Below are 26,565 nucleotides of genomic sequence, written 5' to 3' on the forward strand. Positions count from 1 at the left end.
ATGCTCCCCTCTCTGGCCTTCCACACCTCGCGTTGACAGCCAGAGCTCTCCCAGCCCCATCACGCTGCTGCTGGCATTCCCCCAGCACACAGTAGGCACTTCATAAATCTTTGCTGCATACGTATGGTTGACTTTAGCATTTTGCGGAGGTAAGTCACTAAATCACGGCTGGCTAAGCACTTTATAATCCTATAACTTGGGCCAAGGGGCTTCCAGCAGCCAGACACAGTTTTCCCAAGTGCAAACGTAAAGAATAATTCTTTAGTCAATACTTCCTGAATCTCCTTCTAATTCTCCCTGCCATTTCTCCTTCTGAATACACCCCCTCCCTACCAATGAGCTAGCTCGGAGAACAGACCCAGGAGGGCTGGCAGCCAGAGAGCACAAATTTGGATGGAGAGCTTGTGCTTTAGATGCTGGTGTACTCATGTAGGGGACCTGGGGAGATCTGTCCCTGCCAGACCTGCCACCTCATAGGGTTTGCATCTGGTGGGGGGGAGGGGAAGGTGTTGGAGGCCCAGACGGAGCTTTCACTCACTCCATTACTCTTTTCCACTAAAAACATATTTATTCACCAAAGTGTACGATATTATGTAGAGTGGTTCTCCAGGCTCAATAAAGGTGAAGAATGTAGATAGACTTAATAATTTTACAATGAACCACACTTTAGAATCAATTGCTCTGGCACCAGAAATTTGTCTGAGGATGCATTGTAGCCTTGGGCTAGCTGTGTGCATGGTGTGTGCATGTATGTGTGCGTAGCAATGTGAGTAGATGTCTATGCACGTGTGTGGACACGTGTGGTGTGTGCTCTCAGAAAAGACTGCAAGCTATGGGAGGGGCCGGAGCACCATGGGAACCATAGTTCTAACCAGGTGAGAGGCCAATTTGGAAATGTTTCTGATACTAGCTTTGGGGTTTTAGAAAACTAGAGGCAGGAAGTCGGGAAACTGAGGTCTAAAGATGGAAATCCCCAACAGGGAAGTGGGCAGGCCCACTGAGGTTGAGGAACCCTCCGTCACTAAATGATGTTATAGGAATTGTTATTCCCGTTTCACAAAAGGAACGACTGAGATTCCAACTGGTGAATAACATGCCCCGTGGACCTCTAATGTCCTCTCTGATCTGAGACCCTGGCTGCCTCCCTTAAACCATATTTCCGTCCTTTCTGTCCCACCCAAGCTCATGTGCCAAACCGTGGGGACAGCAGACAGGACCAGATAATTTCATAACGACCTTGAAAACCTGAAGGAGAGGTTTGGTCCCAAAGACCATCGTGTTCTGGCTCCAGGGCTCAGGTGCTGGCCTGAAGAGGCCACTTGCCCAAGGTTGGCCTGGACATGGTGTGGCCAGGACAGAAAGCAGCCCCAGGTGACACAGTGCACACAGCACAATCAGCTGGGTTACCTTTGTACTCTTTAGCCTCTTCCTACCCCAGTGCTCATCCTTGGTGCCCACCTTGGAGCTCAGGTCTTGATAATACCCCACTCATCAGAACTCCCTGGAATCCTGTCACTTGGGTCCTGAACTAAAGCACCCTTGAGCATCCTGCATACTCTTACTTTCAAGTCTGTCCAGCCCAGAATGGAGGAAGGGCATCATACCAGACTGAGTAGTTACCCTATGGGCTATGAAAGTGTGGAGGCATCTCAGCAAAGGGGACACTGAGCCCAACCCTCCCGGGCTGAGCTTCAGACCTCTGGGCTCATGGGCTTTGTGGGGATGCACTGACTTCCTTCTGGATGCAAGGAGATAAGCCATCTCACCTGGCCAGCCCTCCCGGTCCAACAACGTTACCCTGTTAGGAACCGCTCCCTTGTTTGACTCAGTAAGTATTTATTGAGCACCTACTATGTGCCACTAGGCACCTGGAGTTCAGGGATCAATAAGAAAGACTTGGTCTCACTTTCACGAAGTTCAAAGTCTGGTGGAGGGGTCAGATACAGAAGAAAGAATTCGCACTTGAGATGAATGCTATAGAACACAGCACACAGGGTGGTGGGACAGTATCACAGAGAACCCAGCCTAGTGTGGTGTTGGAGGAGACTGCTTGAGGTAGTGACATTAAATAAGACCTGAGAGATGACTAAGTCTGGCTCACCAAAGCAAGCAGCAGAAGGGATAGATGGTGAGCATGCTCCCTTCCTTTGGTTTCTCTCCTCCCCGTCTGCCCCGGCTCCCCTTTCCGTAATAATTTTAGCAATTTCAATTACTTATGGTTAATCTCTCTGATAGACCTTTAGAAAAATAAACATAGGCTTGGTCTGCTTGAACCCAGAGGAGAAAATGAACCCAGAGGAGAAAAATTGGCTGTGTAGATTCATTCTGCCCAAACGAGACAGAGACGGGGCAGAGAAGGGTTACATTCTGCAGGACTCACTGGGACCCAGCTACTCTTTAGGGGTCCGAGGAGCTATCAGCTGAACAGAAACAGCCCCCATGGTCCATGCGGGCCCTCCAATTTCATGGCCGTCCCCAGTCCCCATCTCCAAGAAACGTTCTCAATCCGAGGGTGCTGTGAAGTGAAATGCCCTAACAGGGTGTAGGATAAAACCAGTCGAGGTCTGAAAAGACCCTGAGAGGTCACCTGACACAACCCATTTTACAGATGATGAAATGAAGCTCAGCAAGGGGCAACGGTTTGCCTAGACCAGTGCGACAGATGGAAGCAGTTGGGGTCCCTGTCTGGAGCTAGAAGCCGCAGCTTCTTCACTGCCCGTCCCCTAGAAGATGAGGCCTCCCGCTGCTGTAACCCTTCCCCATGCCTTCCATCATGGCACAGCCAGCACCTGGGCCCTTCTCTCTAGACTCCCCAAGGGAAAAACTCTGCAGGGCCTGCCGCCTCTCTCCACACCCCACAAATGGCAGCCTGGCCTCTGGCACAATGGTGGTTCCCAGAACACCAAGTCCTGGGCCCTGCCTGGGGCTTGACAGTGAAGGAGCTGTCCCAGCACCCAGCTGGCTGTGCCACTGGCAACACCTGCCAGCCCAGAAGGCAAGCCTCCTGCTTCCAGGGCCCAATGACCTCCTGCCTTCCGTTGACATTTCACCACTTTTGACCCTTAACCTTAAATCTCGACGCTTCTCCCCACCAAGGCGGTAGCTCCTGCCTTTGGCACGGGGCCCATCTGTACTCTCTGACAATAGATTAGGGTGATTTTATCTTTTCTATTAGGAGTGATTGCAAGTCTCCCTGGGTTCATTAGTAGCTGGCTAATCCCTCCAGATTTATTAGCTCCAACTGCGTCTCCTCCTTCACCCTCTCTCTTCAGATGGCATCTCTGCTGTCTCAGAGGCCAACTGGGCTTTGCCCAAAGGCCCTTATTTCCTCGTATCCTCTATCCAAACTCCCATCAGTCTTGTAGAACAGCAGTTCCCCCACCAAATCCTGAGGCCGAATGGAGGACAGAGACTCTTTCCACACTCAGGCGCGGAACACGCTCAGAGAATCTGTAACCATCTCGGGCCTGCCCCATCAGAGGGGCAGACCCGTCCATGTATTAGAGAGCTGATACCCTTACATCGAGTTGCTAATCAGACTTCCACAGACAGGATCAGTTGACCTCTAAACAGACTTGCCAGGGCTTAGCACGCTAATTGCTTTCCCGGCACACATGAGAGAGATGCGTGACAATGATTAATAATTTAATAACGTGGTGGTATTGCTAACTGATCACCAAGCCTATTTTCTTTTTTGCCTCGGTACACAGTAGACTGTATTTTCCAACGGCCCCCTTCCAGGGAGGGGCAGGCCTGTGACCGAGGGCTAGACAATGGAGTCGTGAGGGGAGAGAATTACTATGTGCTGCTCCCAGGCCTGGGCCATAACATCCTCCTGGGTCTGACCCTCCATGGTTATTTTTCCCATTCCTGGCCTCTAAGAAGACCTATTTATAAGCCAGAAGAAACCTAGGCCTCCGCATGACATAATGGAAGGCTGCCCACTGATCAGGAACACCCTTTTGGGACGTGAGTTGAATGAGAAAAATACTTCCATTGTGTAAAGCCAAGACATTGGAGGGTTTATCTGTTATGGTAGTCGGCATTACCTACCAGATCCAAAGTGTTATCAATAGCTAATTTTTAAAATTAATTTATTTTTTTATTAACATATAATGTATTATTAGCCCCAGGGGTACAGGTCTGTGAATCGCCAGATTTACACACTTCACAGCACTCACCATAGCACATACCTTCCCCAATGTCCATAACCCAAACACCCTCTCCCTCCCCCATCTCGCGGGCAACCCTCAGTTTGTTTTGTGAGATTAAGAGTCTCTTATGGTTTGTCTCCCTCCCGATCCCATCTTGTTTCTCAATAGCTAATTTTTAATTTTACCAAAACATTTTTGAAATGGATATTATTATTTCCATTTTACACATGAAGAAACTGAGTTCCCTGAGAGTTTCAGGGCCGCACAACTAGGAAGCTCCTGACCTGGGAGTTTTCCCAGGTCTGACTGTGTTGTTACACGCTGGCTACTTTCTTTCATTACAAAGCTTCTGCATCAGCTTGACTCTCAACTTCAGCCATGAGGTCGTGCCTCTTTCGATTTGCAAACTCCAAACAGAAATGAGAAACACATCTGACTGCATCACACCCATTAGGACGGAGATTATTAAAAAATAAAAAATAAAAACAAGTATTGGTGAGGATAGGGAGGACCCGGAACTCTCACACATTGCTGGTGGGAACGCAAAATGGTGCAGCCGCTCTGGAAAACAGTATGGCAGTAGCTTGAAAATTAAGCACAGAATTACCATATGATCCAGCATCTCCATTCTTAGGTATATGCCCCAAAGGACTGAAAGCAGGGACTCAAACAGGTATTTTTAGACTCACATTCATAGCAGGATTATCCACGATAGCCAAAAAGGTGAAGGAACCCAAGTGTCTCCTGATGAATGAATGGGAACGCATATAGTGGAATGTTACTCAGTCTTAAAAAGGAAGGAAATGCTGACACATGAATGAACCTTGAAGACTTTATGCCAAGTGAAATAAGCCATAAACAAAAGGACAAATTTTGCGTATTTCCACTGAGAGGAACTCAGAATAGGCACATTCATAGCAATAGATGATCGCCAGCCTTCGGGAAGAAGGGATGGGTGTTTAACGGCTGCGACATTTTAGCTCAGGAAACCGAAAAGAGTTCTGGAAATGGGTGGTGGTAACGGCTGCAGAACCTATTACTTATTATGACTGACAGGGATGCTTAAAAATGGTTAAAATGGTCAGTTTTATGTTATGTATATTTTACCACGTGAAAAAAAAGAATTAAGCTCTGCTGCACGTTATCACATGGATAAACCTGGAAAACAGGACGCTAAGTGAAATAAGCCAGATACAAAAGGACAAATATTGTCTGACTTCACTTCTATGAAATACCTAAGGCAAGGCAAATGTGTAGAGACAGAAACCTGATAGGAGGTTACCAGGGGCCGGGAGGAGGGGGATGGGAAGTTACTGCTCCATGGATGTCGGGTTTCTGTTTAGGGTAATGAAAAAGTTATAGAAATAGGGATGCTGGTCAGATAACCCTGTGAATGCAATTAATGCCACTGAACCGTAAACTTATAAATAGTTAAAATGGCAAATCGAATGTTACATATGCTTCACCCCACTAAGAACTTCCGGAAAACGAAGAAAGAAAGAAATCTGGATAAAGGCAGGAAACAGTTCTCAGATTGCTCATGCATCTGTGTCTTTGGGGACTCTCAAGCTTCATTTTCTTGGTTGCCCTGCTTTGCCCTCTGTTTGGGCCTGGACTCTTGACCCTCACCTTGGTGCACCTGCTATGACTTGCTTCCCTCTGGGTTCCTGTCCGGATCACTGACCAAATGCACATCGTGGCTCTTAGTTTACCATTAACGTTGTCCGTAAGGTCACTAATCCCCTGTCCTGATCTCCCACCTTAGCGGAGTACCTTCAGAGGCCCCTTCCCACCTGTTGATCAGAGACTCACTCTGCTGGGGCTGAGTCCTGACCCAGCAAAACCAGAAGCAGGGCAAGAAGCTGTTTTGCCCACTGAACCTCTGAAACCAGAGCAAACCACCCCAAATTTCAAAATAGATGTATGGGGGCGCCTGGGTGGCTCATTGAGCCTCAGCCTTCGGCTCGGGTCATGATCCCAGGGTCCTGGGATCAAGTCCCGCGTTGGGTTCTCTGCCTACTTGTGATCTCTCTCTGTATGTTAAGTGAATAAATAAAATCTTAAAAAAAAATAGATGTATAAAAAAAAAATGCTAACCATCTGTTCACTCAGCTAATTTTGGCTCCCTTCCTCTTCCTTGTCAGTTACTCCTGACCCCCAAAGCTCAGGGCGGGCATCCTCACTCTCCTGCTGGCCCCACTCTGACAGAGAGAAAAACGGCTTGTCTAGAGGGTCAACTGAATTGAAGGTTTAGAAGTTTGACTCATGATGGAGATTTTTCTCCCAACTCTTATAATGGGTAATTAACTGATTAAACTTCAGAGCAATCAATTGGATTTATTTATGACAGATGCCCTAAATCAACTGGCCTTCTTTTTCAAATGAAAATAAATTTTTTTAAATTTTCATGGAAATGTAATTGACATATAAAATTATATTAGTTTCAGATGTATGGCATAGTGATTCGACAATAACATATATTATGAAATGCTCACCACGGCAAGTATAGTCACCATCTGCCACCATACAAAGTTATTATACTATTATTGACTACGTTCCCTATGCTGTACTTTTTATCCCTGTAACTTATTTTTTTCATAACTGAAAGTTTGTAACATCTTAATCCCCTTCATACATTTCACCCATCCCCCCGTGGCCCCCCTCTCTGGCATCCACCAGTTCCTTCTCTATGTTTGAGTCTCTTTTTTTTGTCATTGTTGTTGTTCATTTGTTTTGTTTTTCAGGTTCCACATGCAAATAGAATCATGTAATATTTGTCTCTGTCTGACTTATTTCACTCAGCATAAAACCGTCTAGGTCCATCCATGACCCATGTTGTCACAAATGGTAAAATCTCATTCTTTTTTATGCCAAGTAATAGGCCATTACACACGTTCATACACACACACCACGTCTTCTTTATCCACTCATCTATCGATGGACACTTGGGCTGCTTCCATATCTTGGCTAGTGTACGTAATGCTGCTTAAACATAGAGCGTGCATATATCTTTTTGAATTAGCGTTTTTGTTTTCTATGGGTAAATATACCCAGAAATGGAATTACTGGACCGAATGGTACTTAGGCAGTCCTCAGTCACGTGGTAAGGGGCCTCTGAAGGCAAGTCAAGGCAATGCAAATCAAAACCATAAGGAGATACCACTTCACGCCTGTTAGAATGGCTAAAATCAAAGACAAGAAATCACAAGTGTCGGGGAGGACGTGGAGATATTTGAACCCTCGTGCACTGCTGGTGGGAACGTAATGGGTGCAGCCCCTCTGGAAAACAGTATGGCAGTTCCTCAAAAAACTAAAAACAGAAGTGTCAATCTGCCTTCTTAATGCCTGGGTGGGAATGAAGAATGAGAACGGACACACACGAACCCTACTCCGGTCACTTCAGTCATGCATAACACCTAAACTACTAAGTTTGAGTCATTCTCGGCAAATCAGTCGGATGGCATTGTGAGAGTCACTTTTACAGGCCATTAGAGGCTGCACAGAAAAATTAGTATCTCTTGTTCTTTTTAGCACATGGGAAGCATAAATAGGACTTCATAAATAATATCTCCTCTTTACTAAACTTGTATTATGAGCCAGGTGCTGCATGGATACCATCTCCTGAGGCACGTGTTAACGGTGTCCACTTACAGACAAGGTCTCTGAGGCTCAGAGAGGTTAAGTTATTCACACAGGATCACACGGCCGGTAGCTAGTCAAAGCAGAGTTCTGAATCACGTCTACCAAATACAAAGACCCCTGCCTTTCCAACTCATGTGTAAGCTTTCAAAAAGCTAATCTAAGCACCCACTGCATCACCATGGCAGAAATCAGAGAGCTGCGCTGTGATGGCTATCCCTGAGGAATTCAAAGAAATAAAGAAATATTAGCGTCTGGGCAGCATCTGTATGGGGTGGTAGGTGGAGCAGGAATGGGAGAATCATGGAGGGCAACTCACTCCCTCTGTACGAGGGCCCTCCCTCTCCGTTCCCAGACTCCAAGGGCAATTAGGAAGGAAGAATGGACTTAAAAAGTAGTTTCTTTCCTCTTAATAGGGGCCTGTCCTTTCCAGAAAGTCAAAGCACTAATAAGAGGCTTCCAGAAAATCCTCCCACTGACTGATTTTTGCAATGGCCCTGCTTTTATTTTCCCGAGTGTTACTCAACCATCAGCATTCATACAGTGACTGTTTTGACTTCTCCTCGCAAACTTACAAACTGTGTGAGTCCTAGTAATTCTAGGTTCAAAGAACTCTCTGGCTGAGGCATGCTCCCAGAGCTCAGCTTGTTCATTTCCGTGCCCCCAGAAAAGGAGAAAGCTCTTTGAAACCTGAACGTATCACCGTGTTATTAAAAAAACAAAACAAAACAAAAAAAAAAACGCGCCTTAGAAACCCATAGTACTTTTCAATTAATGATGCATTTTTACCTATCCTTACAACGACTTCGTAAGATTTTAAGATCCCCCCCCCATTTAAGATTTTCCAAATGAGAAAATGGGCTCAGAGAGTCTGTGAGACTTCCCCAAAGCCACACAGCGTGTAAGGCAGAATGGAGCATTGACCTGGGTCTCTTGACTTCATAGGCCTGTACTTTTTCCCACTAGATAAATCATCATACGGGTTATTATCAGTCCTGAGAAGGTGGGGGGGATGCTTTCTTCAAAATCTCCAAGCCAAGCATCTCCAGCTTATTCTAGGGACTGTCCTGGGAGTTCACATTCCATGCCTCCCTGCGGCTTAACTTTGTCCTCCTCTGCTGACGAGGTTGCCTGCGTCTGCCTCTCCCCTCTCCTCCCCTCAGCATCCTGGGGGGGCCCCCCAGATGGAGCCCGATTATACTTGAATCTCCTTTTCCTGCTCCGGCCAACTTGCCCGGGCTCCCCCAGACAACTCCTTACTTTAAGCGAATGCACCTGTGGTGCTCTGGGACTCATCTAATCCTTTTCTCCCTTTTTACATGTTAAGGCTCTGATTTACAGCAGCAGCAGCACAGAATAGATAAATAAATAAATAAATAAATAAAGCAAACAAAGAAATTCCTTCTGTTTTCCATTTTGCGGGGTAGCAGCGGGGAGGAGGCGGGAGGGGGACTTCTATTTTGGGATCTGGGTTCTATTTTGGGATCTGGGCGCTGCTTACACAGGTGTGCTCTCTTGGAAAACGCTCCCTGGTCTGTGCACAGATGATCTGTGTGGTCTTCTATATGTACGCTAGAATTCAAGTAAAAATTCCAGCAATGGAGCTGGTAGATTTGTGGCGGTGGTGGCCTTGAGAAGGAGGGAGTGCTGAATGGCTCTCTGGCAAGCCTGTTGTGGGGGTGATGAGGGAACAGAAGGCTTGCTGAGGATAAAGCAGAAAGAACACCCTGCAACCTTCCTCCACCCCCACTCCTGGGTGGGACAAATGTGACATTCTTTAGGAACCTCCCAAATATCTTAATGTTAATACCTTGTTAAGGGGGGACCTGGGTGGCTCAGAGGGTTAAAGCCTCTGCCTTCGGCTTAGGTCGTGATCCTGGGGTCCTGGTATTGAGCTCCTCATCAGGCTCTCTGCTCCGCAGGGAGCCTGCTTCCTCCTCTCTCTCTGCCTGCCTCTCTGCCTACTTGTGATCTCTCTCTGTCAAATAAATAAATAAAATCTTTAAAAAAAAAACAAAACTTGCTAAGAAGAGAAAAAGGACCTTGACAATGGCAAGGCCTCTGGTATCTGGTATCCTGTAGGTCTTCTTTAGCATATGAAAGTTGTAGTGAAACCTCCCTTTTTCCTTACCTCCCCCAACACCATCATAGGTAACTGCCACCCCTCACAACCGCTGGGCAGTAGCTCTTTCTGCCCACGGGTCCTGTCCCTGTGCTTTAATAAACCACCATTTTGCACCAAAGATGTCTCAAGAATTCTTTCTTGGTCATCGGCTCTGGACCCCACCCCCATGAACCTCACTTATATTCTAAGACTTCATCAGGGGGAGTCCCTACACCAGAAAAGAAGCTACACTCCATTCGTCTAAGATGTCTCCTCCACTCAGAGCAGAGGCCTCAGCATGCTTCAGGGTGAACGATTCCACAGCAAACCCAAGAAAGGGCTGTTCAGGGTGCCTGGGTGGCTCAGTGGGTTAAAGCCTCTGCCTTAGGCTCAGGTCATGATCCCAGAGTCCTGGGATCGAGCCCCGCATGGGGCTCTCTGCTCAGCGGGATGCCTGCTTCCCCCCTCCCTGCCTGCCTCTCTGTCTACTTATGATCTCTGTCATATAAAGAAATAAAATCTTAAAAAACAAAAAAAAGAAAGAAAGCGCCATTCATAAAAACCTACAGCTGGAAATGAACAAGCATCAGAGGGTCCCAGCCCATCTCTTTGGACAGGACTGTCCTTGCCCGGGCAGGCCATTCCAGGAGACCAGGTCCCTCCATCCAGGGAGGGACACTGCACCATCTCCTTGGTCGCCCTATCACACACGCTGACCGAGAAAGTCGTAATTTCTTGGGAACATTTCTCATTCTAAGATTTAAGAGTCAAGAGGTTGTATTCTGCTTCCTAACTTAGCAAGGATCTTAAAACTAATGGACGTCTGCCTTAAGTCCTCTACAGAGGTAACTTGCAAGGGTGGAGTGTAAATAGATAAGCGAATGGTCATTAATTGGCGTAGGCCCATCCCCGGAGTGGTCGTTACGTCCGAGATGACGCCCTGTTTCCTGGACAGGCCATGTCCTTTCAAACCACCATGTGGATATGCTGTTACTTAACCCAGAATGCTCTTCCTTTCTTTATCTAGGGAAAAACCCTCCCCTCTCCCCGCAATGAGAGCATAACCTAAAGTCCCCTTCTTTGGTGAAGTCTTTCCTGACTGTTCCAGGATCTAGAACATTCTGTACACACACCTAGTAGAATTTGTCACTTGGAATTTTTCCAAGGCAGGTTTTGTTCCTTATTCCCATTTTAATCCCTAATGCCTGGTCCCATCCCTGTTAGGTAAGATGTGCTCAGAAGCATGTCAGCATGGAGGGGCCACTGCTTTAAGTAATCTTGACATCTCATGCATTTATAAAATAAACCCTTCTCCAAAGGATTGTTTCTAACAGCCAAACACAGGAAACAACCAAAATGTCTCTTAAAAGATGGATGGTTAAGCAAACTGTGGTATACTTATACCAAGAAATAATGACTCAGCCACAAAAAGGAACAAACCACTGATTCAGGCAACAACTCAGGTGGTCTCAAGGGCATTACACCGTGTGACAAAGGTCAGATACTGCATGCTTCCATTTATATAACATTCTCAAAAGGAAAAAAGTGTCAAAATGGAGAATAGATGAGTGGTGGTTAAGGGTTCGGGATGGTGGGGGGAAGGGCCACGGGTGAGACCATAAAATGGTGGCATGAGGGAGATCTCTGTGGTGACGAGATGGCGTTGTCCTGGTTCCAATGGGATTGACACACATCTACACGGGATGGACAGATCTGATGTTTTGATATTCTGGTTTTGATACCCTATGACCATTACGTAAGATGTAACTACTGGAGGAAATGCGGTTGAAGGCACCTGGTACCACTCTCTACTATCTTTGCAACTCCTGTGAATCTACAATCATTTCAAGTAAAAAGCTGTAACATTTTTTTTTTTAACACCAATTCCCCAAGGTTCCCTCTATTCTCTGAGTGTGTATCCTTCACAACGACCATGCCCATTTCTTAGCATGTTACAGTTTCAAAATGCTTCCATGGAGATTAAACTGTGCCATTTCAAAATGACAGCAACTCTACGACATCTGCGCTCTTACCCCAATCAGTGCTAGGTAGCCAGCGGCATTTGGATGGAGGCATTAGATTCCCCAAATTCCCGTCCTCCCAAGGCCAAGAGTTGTTCAGATGAGAAGGCCAGGCGCTCCTGGACTTCCATGTTTCTAGAATGTCCTGCCTCTCTGGTTGACTTCTGCTCCTCCACTCTGATTCCCTCCATGTCCCAAGCTTCATTCCATCGTACCCCACTGATGCTAGTTATTGATATTCTATGGTAAGGAGACGAGCTGTGAAAATGTCTTACCAGATTAGTGAAGATGTATGTGTAATAGGCCGACACCATCCCTAGTTCAGCTGCCTGCAAAGGGAAGAGATAGAGATTAGACAGAAAACAAAAACTCACTGAGAGTGAGTGAGCAGTGAGGGTTCCAAGCATCCGCCATTTGTCTGACCCACTATCGTTTGGTTCTTAAGCTGCCCTTGACTTTGGGAGGATGAAGAACAGAAACACTGGCCTCTAGAGTCAGGTGTCTCCACCACCACCCCTCCTTTCCACCCCTGCAGTGACACTCGTAGAAGGTGATATTCTCATGCTCAACACATTCCCATGGATACAACCAGATATTATGGAAACCAAAATGACTTTCAGGGAAATGAAGCCAATAATAAAACAGACAAAAATAATTATCTGCCAAACTATTAGCAGTAACAGTGGCTACCATGTACCCACTGTTTAGCATGCGCGAGGCGCTAGAGAGCATCTCACTTGGGCTAAGTCGATGAGGTAGGCCTATCACTCCTCCTCCACCTCCCATCTGACTGCGGAAGAATCTCGAAACACCAAAAGGCTTTGTAGCTTGCAAAGACCACATGTCTCCTAAGTGGGGAAAGATGAAATTAAAGCCAGGCAGCCTAATTTCAGTCCTTTTAACCTAACTATCCTCTCCCCGGAGGACCGTGGTGTTGATGGAAGTCCCGACAGCTCTGTTAGGGGCTGAGGCAGAGACAGGAGAGTCTGCGGGTTACAGGCGATTCCCAAATTAATTCAACCCTTGTCAAAGGCAAGCGAGCAAGACTCATCAGAGTCTTTGAATCTGCAGTAATGTAGGAAACAAGTGAACCATTTGCAAACTTTGGTCCTTTATTAGTAGGAAGGAACAAGCTTTCGGTGACATGCCTCACCCTTGATCACAGCACACCTGCATGTCATCGTGCCACAGTCGGGAGGCCGCGACATCAGAACAGCCTCCCTTTTGTCTGATCTTTGCAGCCATCACAGACACCCCTCACCAACCTCCCCTGTGAGTGTGCCCGACTTTGAGCGTGACAAGTGCTACAGACACCGACAAGTAGATCAGGTAAATAATGAGCCCAGCTCTCCCCGGGACCCTCATGCCTTCTGACAGGCAGATTTTCATCATGTATGCTGCAGCCCCAGGGCCACTGGGAAACCACTTTTGTCCTGCCTGCTGAGGTGCATGAGGGGAAAACAAGGCCAGGGATGATTACATTTTCCTCTTACAAAGTGATTACTTCCCAAGGAGCTCCAGTAACTTTGTGAGCATTCTCACAGGAGCCCTCACAGATTCCTTGAAGGGCAGTCTGGGTCCTTCTATTGCCACCGTTCTGACAGAAACTGAGGTACAGTAGGGCTCTAGGCCTGGGGCAAGAGGATGCGAGGGTCACAGGGGGCTCGAGGCCTCTCTTCTTCCTCCAAAACTACATTTCCCCCTCCACTTCCAAGAGGCCAGTACGGCCTGCTGCTCAGCCCCTCCCATCCCCTCACACTCAACACTGTCCATAGAAAAGTGCCAGTGCCTGTCACCACTGCCTAGACAGGTGGGAACCCCGGTTAACCTGGCGACAGGGAGGGGCTGGGGCATGGTTTGGGGCGGGGGCACCGTCAGATGGTTAGAACCCATTTGCGAAATCTGCTGCCCAAAGATAAAAGACAAGAGATCCTTGGTTTTTAAGACCTGAATTCTGGGTAAACACGCAGTTTGTTGCCAGAGCAGCTGCTCGATAAAGTAGGGGATTACTCTGCAAATCCTTCTGAAATCAAGAGACAGCAGAGCACTGCCAAGCTCTGCGGCCAGGCTCACATGGGCACGGTGAGTCTCCCGGAAGCTCCGTGCACCCTCTGCTCACACAGCTTCCCACACGGAGTCCAGCCTCCCTGGGGCACTCCCAAGGCTGCGCTGTTAACCCGGCAAGGACGAGCCCAAAGCCCGAGTCCAGGGCCTGATGTGGGGCCTGCGTGCTGGGGGCACCAGGAAGTCAGATGGGAACAAAGGGAGCCAGCTTCCAAAGTCTCACTGCTCAGTGATGGGCTTGGTGTCAAGGTCACAAAGGCCAAGGCCAATAGGTGGTCTCGGGAAAGCTGCTACTGTCCACCCAGCAGAAACAATTGCTAATAATTATCATGACAGGGGGAATTTTCTTCAAAAACTCAGCCATTAAAAACCAAAAAAAAGTGTTGTTACTGAAAATACCCAGTATTGCCAAGGGTACCATGAGACACCTATACGCTACTGGTGGGAATATAAATTGTTATGGCCTTTTGAAAAGGCAATCTGGCAAATCATATCAAAATCCTTAAAAGCATGCATCTCTTTAACTGAGTAATTTCCCTTCTGGAAATTTATGCTACAAAAATATTCATGAATGTGCATAAAGATTTATGTATAAAGATGCGCATCCTGTATTGTTTATTATAGCAAAAAATTGAAAACAACCTGTATCTCCAACAATAAAGAGATGGTTAAATAAATTACGGCATATCCGTATGATAAGAAATGATGTTGCCATTAAAGTATTTGTAGGCAAATATGTAATGACATAAGCAAAATGCAGGGCATATAATTAAGTGAAAAAAAAAAAGCAGGTTACAGAAGAGTATGTGTAGGGTGATAATAATTTTGAAAAGAAATAAACGTGTTTATAAAGGCAGAAAGGAGAGACATCAACATTTCACAGTGGCAGTCTCTGGGTGATGGAATGTCTTTCTTTTCCATGTGTACCTGTAAGATCCTATCCTATCCTATCCCAAAGTAGAGGCTTATAAGAAAGAAAGGAAAAGCTATAACAATTCTTATTTTCTTCTATGTACTTTTCTGTGCTTTCCAAAATTTCAACAATAGACGTATTATTTTTTCAAAAAGAGCCCAACCACATAAGCGGGGAGCCGTGAATTATTCCTGAGGTTAACATTATTATTATAAGGGCTGTCCCCAAAATGCTTCCACGTGGGGGGGCTCAGGAAGGCTCTGGCTCCTACAGGGGGCACTGTGCATTCTGTGTGGCCTCTGCAAGGGGAGCGAGATGGAGGGCGGGGGGGCGGGGACGACGGACGACCATTATCTCCGTCTCTGTCCCTCATCATCCCCAGGGAGTTGATCTCTTTGAGGCCCTGAAACTTAGAGGATCTCTTCCACTCTTGATGACTTCATCCATCATAGGCCCAGACACAAGACGAGAGAAAAAGAGAAAATTTCCATTTGAGTGTGTGTGTTGAGTTGCCTACATGCACCCAGACAAATGTGGGTTTGGAGCTGTGGAGAATTACTATAGCAACGGGCTGAAGGGACAGCCCTCGGTACTCAGAGAACTCATTCAAATCTCTTATTAACTCCGAGACAAAAACTAGCTGGGGAGGGGCGGTGTGGAGGAGAGAGGGGGGAGGGGGAGGAAGAGACAATCATCTGAGTGTCTGCCCAGCTCCCCACAGCTTGGCAGAGGTTAAGGAGAAGCCTTGCTCCCCCAGTGGAAGATGGCAGGTTGCGTTTAAATGTGCAATTAGGACGGCATTAGAAGAAGCCAGTGTGCCTGGAGGGGCTGGGAGAGCTACGGAGAGGCCTGCAAGTAGGGTCCCTCTATCTGGAATCGCAGGCCGAGCCCAGCCACCAGGCCAGGAGCCGGTGCCTGAGGACTCCGAGGCTGCCCAGCTGGTCCCACGCTGTTTCTCCAGCACGGACTCCTCCTACCCCCGGCCCCGCCACCCCTGACTTTCCAATCTGGGGCCTGCCACCCTGCCCCTGTATTTGCGGTAGACGAAGCTGGTGACCGGCTATCAGAGACAGCAGGTACGCGCCCAGCTCTGCTCCTCGCCATTCATCGCCCAGAGTCCTAGTCTCTTCGCCTGTCCAGGGTAGATGGGGTACGAGCCCCATTTAGGCACTGAGAGGATTAGGCTGGGAAGCCCCACAGCAGCGCTTGGGAAACCAGTACGCTGTGCAGGGAGGACCCAGAGGGCTGACGCTCGGCTGTACACGCTGGTTGGACTGCCCTGGCTGTCCACACCTGGAAATACTTCTATACTCCTTGGCACAGAGCCTTGGCCCCCAAGGGCCGTGGCCCCTCCTGAGACCCCACAGACCCTGGTAGGGAGGGTTCTGGCTGGGGGCTGTCCGGCTGCACCGGGAGGTGATGCTTCTCCAACATCAGCCCCATCTGGCCTTTCCTTTTGGGCGACATCTGAGGCAAGGAGGGAGCGGTGTGCCAGCTCAGGGGGAAGGGGATGGGGGAGGGACAAGGAGGCTCCGTGCCCACCGCGCCTGCCGGGGCCTGGCTCCCACCTTCAGGAGGATGGTGTGGGACATGGAGGCGTTGGCGTGGATGATGATGGTGGCGGTCTTGTCGTCCCGGATCTCCTTGAGGAGCGGGGTGGGGTCCCGGGTGTCATCCAGCATCCGGACTGAAAGGGTGTCCTTGGAGATAAGGAATTGCCGGAGCAGCTTCTCCAGGTTTAAAAGGCCTGGAGGGGAGAGAGGATGAAGGCACTGAGGGTCCCCGGTGCTTCCCTGGGAGACACCGGGGCACAGGCAGGATGAGCGGGGCCCTGGGTCAGAGGCTGGGCCATGGGTCTGGCCCCCACTACTGGTGCAAAGCAGCAGCCCCTTTACCTGAGCAAGCTTCTCAACCTCTGTGGGCTTCTGTATTCCCAGCTTCAGTCAAAAGAATGTTCCTAAGCCCCCCGGCCTCCTCCAGCTCCATCAGGAATGTTCTTTTAAACAGAGATTGAGGTCCCTTGACGGGAATGAGAGGACTCCCACTCCTCCCCCCAGCACTGCCTGGTGGCCAAGACCTGGGTTCACAGACCAGGAGGCCTGGTTTTTTCCCGCCAACTTGGCTGCTCACACACCAAGTGACCTTCTCACATGGCCACGGCTCTTGGCCTCAGTTTCCTCATCTGAGAAACGAGAATAAGCCACCAGCTCCCAGGATGTTGCTGAGGATGAAATGAAAGAATCTGTGAATTGCTTAAGTCCTGGCCTCGCCCATCGCAAAGGCCCACAAAGGTCACATCTAATTCTAGGAAAGCGGGGCCTTTGTTTTCCTCAGGGATGTGGGGGAGCAGTTCCCTCAAGATCACAAGGCCCAGGAAACAGGTCTCACAAAAACCCTTTGAACTCCTCAGAGCATAGTGGTTGCATTAAGACAAGGTATTATTAAGATTATAAGAGCACAGGCTTTGAACTGCGCTCCAACGGCAAGAACGCAGGCTGGGAACAAAACAAAAATATGGGATCCCCTCCCGCCCCCCACTCAGCTAACTGCTGTCTAGGAGCAGGGGTGGATGGGAGGTCTCCAGAATGATGTCACTGAGACACAAGGGTCTTAATTCAGCTTTGCCTCTGAAGAGGCAGGCCAGGAAGAGGGTGGGAGTGGCGGGAGTGGGGAGGGGTGGGAGGTGGTGGGGAGGGTCTCTTGGGAAGAGGTGGTCTCAACTCCAATGGAAAGAAAAGTACAGGCATTTGCTCCCAAAAGCAACGACAAGAGTAGGGTTTATTGATTCTTTACGGTGTTCCAGATAATGAGCTAAACATTCCACATGACTTGTGCTCAAGTCCTCACAACAATCCTACAGCGCATTTTAATCCCACACAGGGGAACATGAGGTACGAGATGAGTAGCTCCACACACTGGATGGCAAGGGAAGGGTTGGCTTTCTAACCCAAGGCCCCCGCGCTCCCGTTCCTGCCCCAGCTACAGCACAGTCATTGTGGGGATGTCTTCCAAATGACCCCAGACTCCTCCCTGCACAGGTTCCTCACCCTCCTGACCTTTGAGTGATGTGGGAAACAAAGGCAGAAGAGAAATTATTAAATTTCCTTCCTTCCTAGAGCCCACGGACAAGTCCTTAAAACAGACAGAGTGGCATTCCTCTAGGGACGCAACTGTCTCTCCATGTTGACAATTTGCTGAGGGAAAAGGGCAATCCCAGCCTGACCCTCTCCTCCCAACTCCCAGGAGCCTGTAAGTCTACTTCAACATATAAGAATTCCTTTAGAAATTTTTTACCTCTAAACCCCCAAGATATATGTTGGCAATCACCCCCCAAAGCATATGGCCTGCCGATCTACATCTGAAGGGTCTCATGACTAAGGTTTTATTAGATGGTAATAACTGACCTTTTCCCGACGATAGCTAGCCCCCTCAAGGTCCTGGAAACTTGACTCCCAAATTCCTTAGAGACTTATGCTATATCCCTAACTTCCTCCCAACTTGAAAATATATAATGGTCCACTCCTCGTGACCCCAGAGGAGCCTCTTTCCGCCCACAGGTCCTGTCCCCGTGCTTTAATAAAACTAGCTTTTTGCACCAAAGACTCTCAAGAATTCTTTCTTGCCTGTTGGCTTTGAACCCTAATGTCTTTCCTATATCAATGAGGATATAAAGGTGAGAGAGAGGCCTCTGAAGGGCATTGCAGCCGCCTCCCTTGATCTGTACAGATGCTAAGACGTGCCTCTTCACACAGGAATGCAGCTGGGACCAGGGTTTCTACTTTCTCATCTTTGGCCTTCCTATGTGGCCAGAGGCCTCCCAGGACACAAGCAACAGGGGCCACAGGCACAGAACCTAGGAGCGGCCTGGGGGTATGCATCTCTGGATGTGGGGAGGAAAACTCACAGGGGCTGTGTTTTCTAACAAGGACAAGGTAGCAGGGTGGAACCCAGGGGCTGGCAGGATAAAGACAGGAGCTCTGGGAAGGTCATGCCAACCCCCATCCTCCAGTCCTGGGTCCCACCAAGGTGGTCTGGGGAGTTGGCGGCTGCAGCCCGGAGGGGCAAACCCTGGGAGGGGCTGTCATTCAAAAGGCATCATAGCTGGTTGGCCTTTCCCTTCCTTCCCCCACAGGACATCAAAGGAGACTTGTAATCTGTCCCACTCTCTGTGGCCCTGCAGGCCCTCACCCTTATCAGGAGGGGCACTGATGTTGCCGGGCACTTCCTGCCAACTGATTTACAGAAGATCTGGATTCAAGCTCAGAGTCAGCCCTCCCCAGCTGTGTGATCTTGAGAAGTCATATAACCTCTTGGAGCCTCCATTGTTCATCTGTAAAATGGGTGTAACTCACGGAGATGCGGAAGCATGCTGGGAACTGGAACGTATGGTTTCAGCCTTCTTTCTCTTGTATTTTACTCATCGCCACAACAGCCCGCAGAACAAAAAGGGACCACAGTGCAAATCTGTTCAACCAACAATGCACATGTCCTGAGGGCCAGGCCCTGGACCGCCAAGACCTCAGCAGAGAAGGGTGGGTCAGATATAGACTCTGGGAGCTTAGAGGACTTGCAAGTAAGTCCACCACGAAGCTAAAGTCAAACCCATATTTTGTTTGATGCCTTAAATCACCTGGTTTCCCATGGGGACTGCCTTGTTTAGGTCTATATGTAAAATGGAACACATCTTCCTCAAAGGCAACGTGAAAAGCAAAATCCGACTTGCACAAAGGTCAGAGCACCGGACCCCAAAGACACCGTGAGAAGGTCAGGGGAGGCCACAGGAGCCAGTGTTCCTGGACAGCTGGCTGTCTCTTTGGCTCAAGAAAAGATCTGCCCAGGTGTGCTAGGGAGGAGGGAGCACTGCAGCTGGAGGGGCAAGGTGAGCGGTGTGGCCGAGGACAGTGCCACGGGCCCTGGAATGTAGCAGGGAGACTCACTAGAGCCTGGCTGGGAAAGCAGCCAAATCCCCTGGGATCCTTCAAAGAGGCAGTGAAATTCGTGGGACAAGACAGGGAAGCTTGGAGGATGGCAGGATTAGGCCTCGCATGGAGATGCCCAGCACGGCAGCCAGGACTGTTCATCTCTTTAAAATTGTCAGGTGCCCTGCGCTCCCAGGGAAGAGCCTCCCAGATGTCAGATAAATTGGGGCACCTGCTCCGATCAGTGCCCAGTGTACCCCATTGGACTGTCCTGTGGGGCGCTCTACTGCCCTTTAAATAAGGAAACAGCATCCCCATCTTATCCAGCACACTCTGTCGTGTGTGCTGAGAGGCGGGGAGGGGCGGGGAGAGGGGAGAAGGGCAGCGAGTCGGTGGGGTGGGTTAGTGCGGAGAGTCTGTATCCCACTCAGGATCTCCTATCAGTCACTGCCTTCCTAGCCTGGACTGCACCTGGAGCAGCAAACAGAGCACAGGGTGGCAGGGGAAGCCCCGGGGGGTCCCAGCTCTAGCACTGCGGGGACTGGCCAGTGGCAGCGACTCCCTCTGTCCCTCAGCGACCTTATCTGCAAAGTAAGGACAACTACTACCTTACACGTTAGTACAAGGAGCGCAAGTAAGCAGGACAGTGCCGGTCTCCTTCCTAGAAGATGCTTCACAAATCCGGTTTCCGTTCACCCCCTCCCCCACCCTCTCCCATCCTAACTGTCCTTCACCCATCTCCTCCTCTTCCCGGCTTCGTTATCCAATCCACAAAATACAGTCCTTCGTTATAAACCACGCAAAATACTTGGTAGCATATATGTACGTGCATATGTATATTATAGGAAATACATAAACACGAAGCATTTCACAGTTTTCGGTAGAATTCCCACTTCAGACTCTTCCGCACATGCCCAGGGTGAGGCAGGGTGCATGGCACTGGCTGGGGGTCTGAACTAGACACTGAGGCTATGGGGGGAAGAGCGGGACCCGACAGCCTAACAGAGCAGGGGAGCATCAGGGCCAAGTGGGGAATGGACACCATGTCCCTTGAGGAGCAGCTGAAGAAAGGGGGTCCCCGGCTTGAGGAAGAGTGGGAAGGACCGTCATGAGACAGACTTGCTCCTGGCAGCCTCAAGGACGACACCTCAGAATAAAGAGTGGAGGGAGGTCACAGGGAGACAGACTTAGCTCTGTTGAAGCTGTCTCAAGATGCAGTGGTAGTGAGCTCCCTGTCACTGGAGGTAGTTAAGGAAAGACTAAAGCCCCTCTTGCCGACTGTCAGTGAATTACACCAGTGGATGGAAAGTTGGACTAGAAGAACACTGCTGTTTTTTCTAGCCCAGAGATTCTCTAGTTCTATGAATCAGAAAGGGATCTTTTTTCATGCTGGGCAGTGCAAGGAATTTGCAGAAGGGAAAGTGTGGTTTAGCGATATTAAGAACATCAGGAGTTTCTGCGTGCAGTGTAGAATTTTCCAAACGTCATTCTCCTCACCTCTATCTGTTTAATGGAACTAAGGGATTTCCTGAAGGCAGCTGTCACCAGAGGAGTTAAAAGCTGCTCTTTTCCCGGCTTCCCCTCTGCCCCAGCCCTCCTCTCCGGGGGCCCTGGGCCCAGCAGCAGGTCTGCCTGCCAAGTCCAAGGCTGAGAGGGACCTGGGGAACCTATTAGTCTCGCTCAGGATCCAACGGGATGGATCGATGAGAGCCTCAGCAGGCCGGCTGTTCTGGGAAGCAGGAGGGAGGCTGGCTTCTGTGACTAGAAGGCAGGGGGCCAGGCGGGGTGGGAGGAGGCTGGACAAGCCGTGAAAGGCACAGCCAGGGTTGGACAGGGCCGCAGGACTAGGACACAAATACCTAAGTGATGGGTCTATGGGGGACACAAAGGACCCTTGTATCAAAATTAAGAATAAACACCCATTTCAACAGGCATCTGTCCCTCTCCACTGGCTGACTCCCTCGGCTGTGGGCTCTGGTTATAGAAGATGCTAATACTCCAGGGAGGGACGGCACTTTTAAATCTTGCTGGAGGCGGGGATGTAAAACTGACCGCGAGGGACTGTGGCGAGGATTTAGGGAGACGCCACGGTTCACCATTGTGCCCACACTGCTCTACCCCCGGTAATGCTTCACGCCCCTTCCTGCTGCCGGGCCTCATGCCTCAGGGTATGTGGTTTTCAGACCTTTTCCACGAGCAGATTCTGACGGGGAGATGGGAATGAGAGTCCAAGGAGTCACCATGGGGAAGGGGCACAGAGCACGTTCAAGTGCTTGAATGACCCACTGTACCTGCTTCTTGGGTTTGTCTCATCCCATGGCTGGGCTTGGCCCTGGGAATGGGCAGACCTGGGAGGCCAGACCACAGGAGACAGAGGAGGAGACAGAGAGGCAACGGGGGAGAAGGTGAGGTTTTCTGCTCACGGGCAGACTGTGCTCTGCCTGGCTCGGCCCTGCAGGCTGTCGTCTTCTCTGACACAAGGGCGGGCGTGGGAAGAGCGTGGCTTCTGCGCTCCCACTGCCTCTGAACTTTGGAGCGTGTCTCCAGCATGGGCCTCCCCTGGTGGGGTTCAGCAGGTGCCCCTGCCCTGAGCAGTCTTTCACGTTTCTTCAGTTCCTTCATATACAGTTGATTTAACACCCCACACCGGCCCCCACCCCCAGGGCTCGGGGAGGGCAGGTGTGCCTGGTGAGAGGGGTGCAGTGACAGATCATAGAGCTAGAAAACCCGAGACAGGCCAAGAGCCAAACCAGGTCTTCTGATTCTGACTCCTGGCCTCTGATTCCCCACTTGAGCTGGCATGGCAAGGCATCAACCCAGCCACAGAATGGGAAAAAATGGTGCCTCTCTTCTGTCTTTTCCACAGCATGGAAACATCAGGGAGAAGAGGAAATAAGAACCATGCATGTTGAAAATAGACTTGATCTCCCTTTTCCTCATGCAGATAATAGGAATGTTTATAAAGTCCATCTTAGATGGTTATCATGAGGCTCAAATGGGATAATTTCAAAAGCCTTAGCAGAGTGAGTGCTCATTAAATGATTAATTTTTGTATTGCTCCCAGCATAAGGCCTCCCACAGTGTGTGCCTCCTGGGGCGGGTATGGGGAAGGTCCTCTAGAGTCCCGCTATTTTCACAAGGGGCTCTGAGTATCAGCCCTACTCTCCCATCCCCCAGCCCCCGCTGCCATAGCCAGGATCACAGGGTAAAATAAGTAAATGTTTATTATATTCTGGGGCCGGATACCTTCCACCCAGATGCCCTGAAAAGCAGTATTATTCCCACTTTAGCAGGAGGGAACTGAGACTCAGAGAGGTACAGTGATCTGTTTGACATCACACAGTTCATGCGTGGTAGAGAAGCTTGTTTTGGCTCCCAAGATGGTTCTTTTTTTACTGCACCATTCTGGACTTCTCTCCAACTATACTTCCTCCCCGAGATCAGAGTCTGCTCCTCCCCAACCACCTGGGCAGAGTTTAGCCAACACAGGGACGATGGAAGGACAGATAGTGCTAAGCTCTGGTCATTCTGCTCCAGGTCCTGACCTGGTATTGTTTGAAAGGGATCCAAGGAAGGAAGGAAAGAAAAACTCACGTGTGCCTCTTGTTGCCCAGGTGCAGACCCTGCGTCATGCTCTTTGGGTATCTTGTCCTATTTAATCCCCTTGGCCATCCAGCAAGGGAGGCATCATCGTTCCCACTTTATAGACAAGACAACAGGAAGCTGGAGAGTATCTATGTTACTTTCCCAAGGTCACACAGGTGGTAAACAGATGGCAGAAGGACATGTAGCCACAAAAAGACATTAAAATACTTAGAAACATCAATGCAAACATTAAAACAAAATAGTATTTGAGTCTGCTCAAATATACCAGGAAAATATCCAGCATGTTGTCCTTGTGACTACAGGAAATTGAAGGCCCTGGGTCCATCCTGAGAGTCTCAAAAGGTAGCCTTGTGGCAAGGCTGGGTGATCTCACCAAAGGGGCCTCAGGGGCCACGGTGGGGAACCCCGACTCTCCCCATTCAGGGGCTCCCAGGACAGCATGCCTGGACCCCTCACCACATCTCCCCTTACCCCCCAGCCTCATCAGAACTAGGCATGTGCAGATGTCCTGATTTTTTCTCCCATGAAAGAAAAATAATGTAAAACACAATACAACTCTACTTGGTCTAAAACCTGCTTATTAAAAATCTACTTTTGGAAAGAAAGAGAAAAGGTGGTAGGATTCCCTGTGGAATGGTCTCCGTTATACCTAATTTTGATGGCAGAAAAATAGAATTAGGTGCCTGTTTCTAATTCAACATGCGGCATCTCTTGGCCCTGCATTAATAAGGAAGACAGAAGCACGTCTCCTCCCCAGCTCTGAGCTGCATTTCCCTTCAGCCCCTGATTTCTTCATCCTTTGATTAGATTTTAATCCTCTTTGCCCTTGAACTTCTCCCGCTCTGCCCTACCTTCCTTCCCTGGGCCCCAAGAGGTGAGGCCCAGAGTCACTGGGCAACCTCAGTGGATGAGTTCTTCAAGAAGAGGTAGCACTGTGTGGTTGATGAGTCCCGCCTGGGCAGCACTGTGTGGTTGATGAGTCCCGCCTGGGCTGTGGCCTGGCCCTTCTGGCTCTCAGGCAGGCTCATCCTCTTCAGAACTGTGTCTATGCTCAGCCATCCTGCACCCTGCTCGAGGGAGCAAGGGGGACATGCTGCTCCAGAGAGATCTCTGCCCTCTCTCGGACCTGCCAGGCCGAGCCTGCCCTAAGCCACTGCTGTGAAGTTGTCTGTGTAGATGAGGAGGACAGAAGGGGCAGTGAGGAACTCCTGACTCAAAAGACCTGAGTTAGAGTCATGGTTTGCCACATAAAAACCAGCTGTGTGACCTCAAGCGAGTCTCTTAACAGCTCCAAGACTCTGTTTTCTTGGTTCTAGAATGACTAGGGAGGAGGGACATAAAATGGCAAAACATACATGAAATGGCAAAATGCCATGTGCACAGGATTGTATGAACGTCATGCATGTCAAGGAAGGTCATTCAAAGGAGTTCTTTCCCTTAGGGAACTCTGCCCTACGAGGCAACCGAGTCAAGCGAAGAGCTCAGCACACAGTAGATGCTCAGCAAACAGGTGAGCAACTTACTTGCCAGGAAGAGCTGAAGCGGAGAGAGCCCTACGAGCAAGAGGGACTGTGGCTAGACACAAGAAAGAACTTCCCATCAGGTTGCTCAGACACTGGACCCTGCACTGAGGAAGGCAGCAGGAGAATCTTTGCTGGGAGAGACTGATGGCCTGTCCTCTGTCTCTTAACATTCCTGCTGTATGCATGGGGCACTCTTGCTGAGTCCTGCCTGAAAGGATGTGGCAGAAATTTCCAGGGGGAGAATCCTTGGTTCGGTTCCACCTTACAGGGGTTGGAGGACGCCACAGGAGGAGGGCCACCTGGTGGCATGCCGTGGTCCTCAACCCCATCAAACACTAGCATCCTGTGGTCTTCTCGATCAGTATCCCTTTGGGACTCATGGTCAATCCTATTCGGAAGAGAAGAGGTAAATAGTTGTTTTGGCCACAGGACAAATCAGTGTATCTGTGCTAATGTGTGCCGTGAATCTCCATGAGGGTGAAACAGAGTGAATTGTTTATCCAAACATTCCTCCCCCACCTTTTTTTTTTTTAAATTTCAGCCACAAAACACTATCTAAAGCAGGGCTGTCCAGTAGAATTCTCTCTGATGGCAGAAATGTTCTGGGTCTGCGCTGTCCGCGGGGAGCCAGTGAGACCGAGGAATTGGATTTTGAGTTTGAGTCAACTTTGACATGGGGAACTCCAACGCCTCCAAACCCACTGGATCATTGTGATAATTAAATAAATGATATAAAAAGTACACACAGTTGGAGCTCAGTTACTCTCTGGGGTAGCCCGGAGTAAATCTCAAATCTGTGTTTATGTAAGTAAGTGAATTGAATGGCCATCACAGAGAGGCAGTTGGGTGCAAATGCCTTGTGAAGAAAGTGGTTTTGTCCCTCGGCTGGAAGGGGGTTGTTGTTTACAGGTGCTGGAGGGATTCCATGGTGGAGAAAGGACTCTAGCAGGCAGAGCAGATCTGAGAACCCATATGAACAGGAGCCCCGACGGAGAGGACATAGGTCGGCCAGTGCAGCCTGCCAGGACCTGCTGGCGAGCTGCACAGGATGCAGATGCCTGGGGCTCAGGCACAGGGCCCCAGGGACAGTCAGGGCCCAGCACCTGCCTGACCACATGTGGGCGCACAGCTGTCACTGGGAGCACACAGATGCCCAGATTTGCTAGAAAATGCTGGCTCAAATTAGCTAAATCTCATAAACACTAAATTTACGTTACAAATTGTCTAAGAGTCAGAGAAACCCTATTTCTAAAACCTGCATTTGCAAAAAAATGCTTTATCAGGCATTGCCCTTGGACCTTGTTCCATCAGCAAAACCCGCTCTCCAGGGGAAGAAGCTCTTCAGCCCATCAAGAACAAAATGCATCCAATTTTACATTTTCCTCTCTCTCTCTCTCTCTCTCTCTCTTTTTGTAGATCCTTCACAATGAGGCTGAAAATGTGGGAATTGAGTTTGCAGATGCAAAAAGGCTTGGATGTTGGCCAGTCTCCCTGTAACCCAGTTCTCTCTGTTCCGCCCATGTCTGGCAAAGGGTGTTCCTGGACGGCGCTCGCTTTCTCTCTCCCTCTCTGTCTCTCTCTGTTTCTCTCTCTCTCTCTCTCTCTCTCTCTCTCTCTCTCTC

The 26,565-nt window shown here is 49.3% G+C and overlaps 1 protein-coding gene across 1 annotated transcript in view; it reads right to left on the reverse strand.

Moving 5' to 3' along the window:
• LOC111153824 (glutamate ionotropic receptor kainate type subunit 4) overlaps window positions 1-26,565 on the reverse strand; it is a 288,341-nt gene that overhangs the window by 125,798 nt on the left and 135,978 nt on the right. Inside the window, exons 5-6 of the mRNA XM_022513080.1 lie at window positions 16,464-16,642; window positions 12,194-12,247 (exon numbers count right to left, since the gene is read on the reverse strand). Of these exons, the coding sequence (XP_022368788.1) occupies window positions 12,194-12,247; window positions 16,464-16,642 (233 nt within the window). The remainder of the gene's footprint in view (window positions 1-12,193; window positions 12,248-16,463; window positions 16,643-26,565) is intronic.

The sequence above is a fragment of the Enhydra lutris genome, unplaced genomic scaffold (assembly GCF_002288905.1).
Source record: "Enhydra lutris kenyoni isolate GAN:26980312 unplaced genomic scaffold, ASM228890v2 scaffoldscaffold34, whole genome shotgun sequence".
Lineage (NCBI taxonomy): Eukaryota > Metazoa > Chordata > Mammalia > Carnivora > Mustelidae > Enhydra > Enhydra lutris.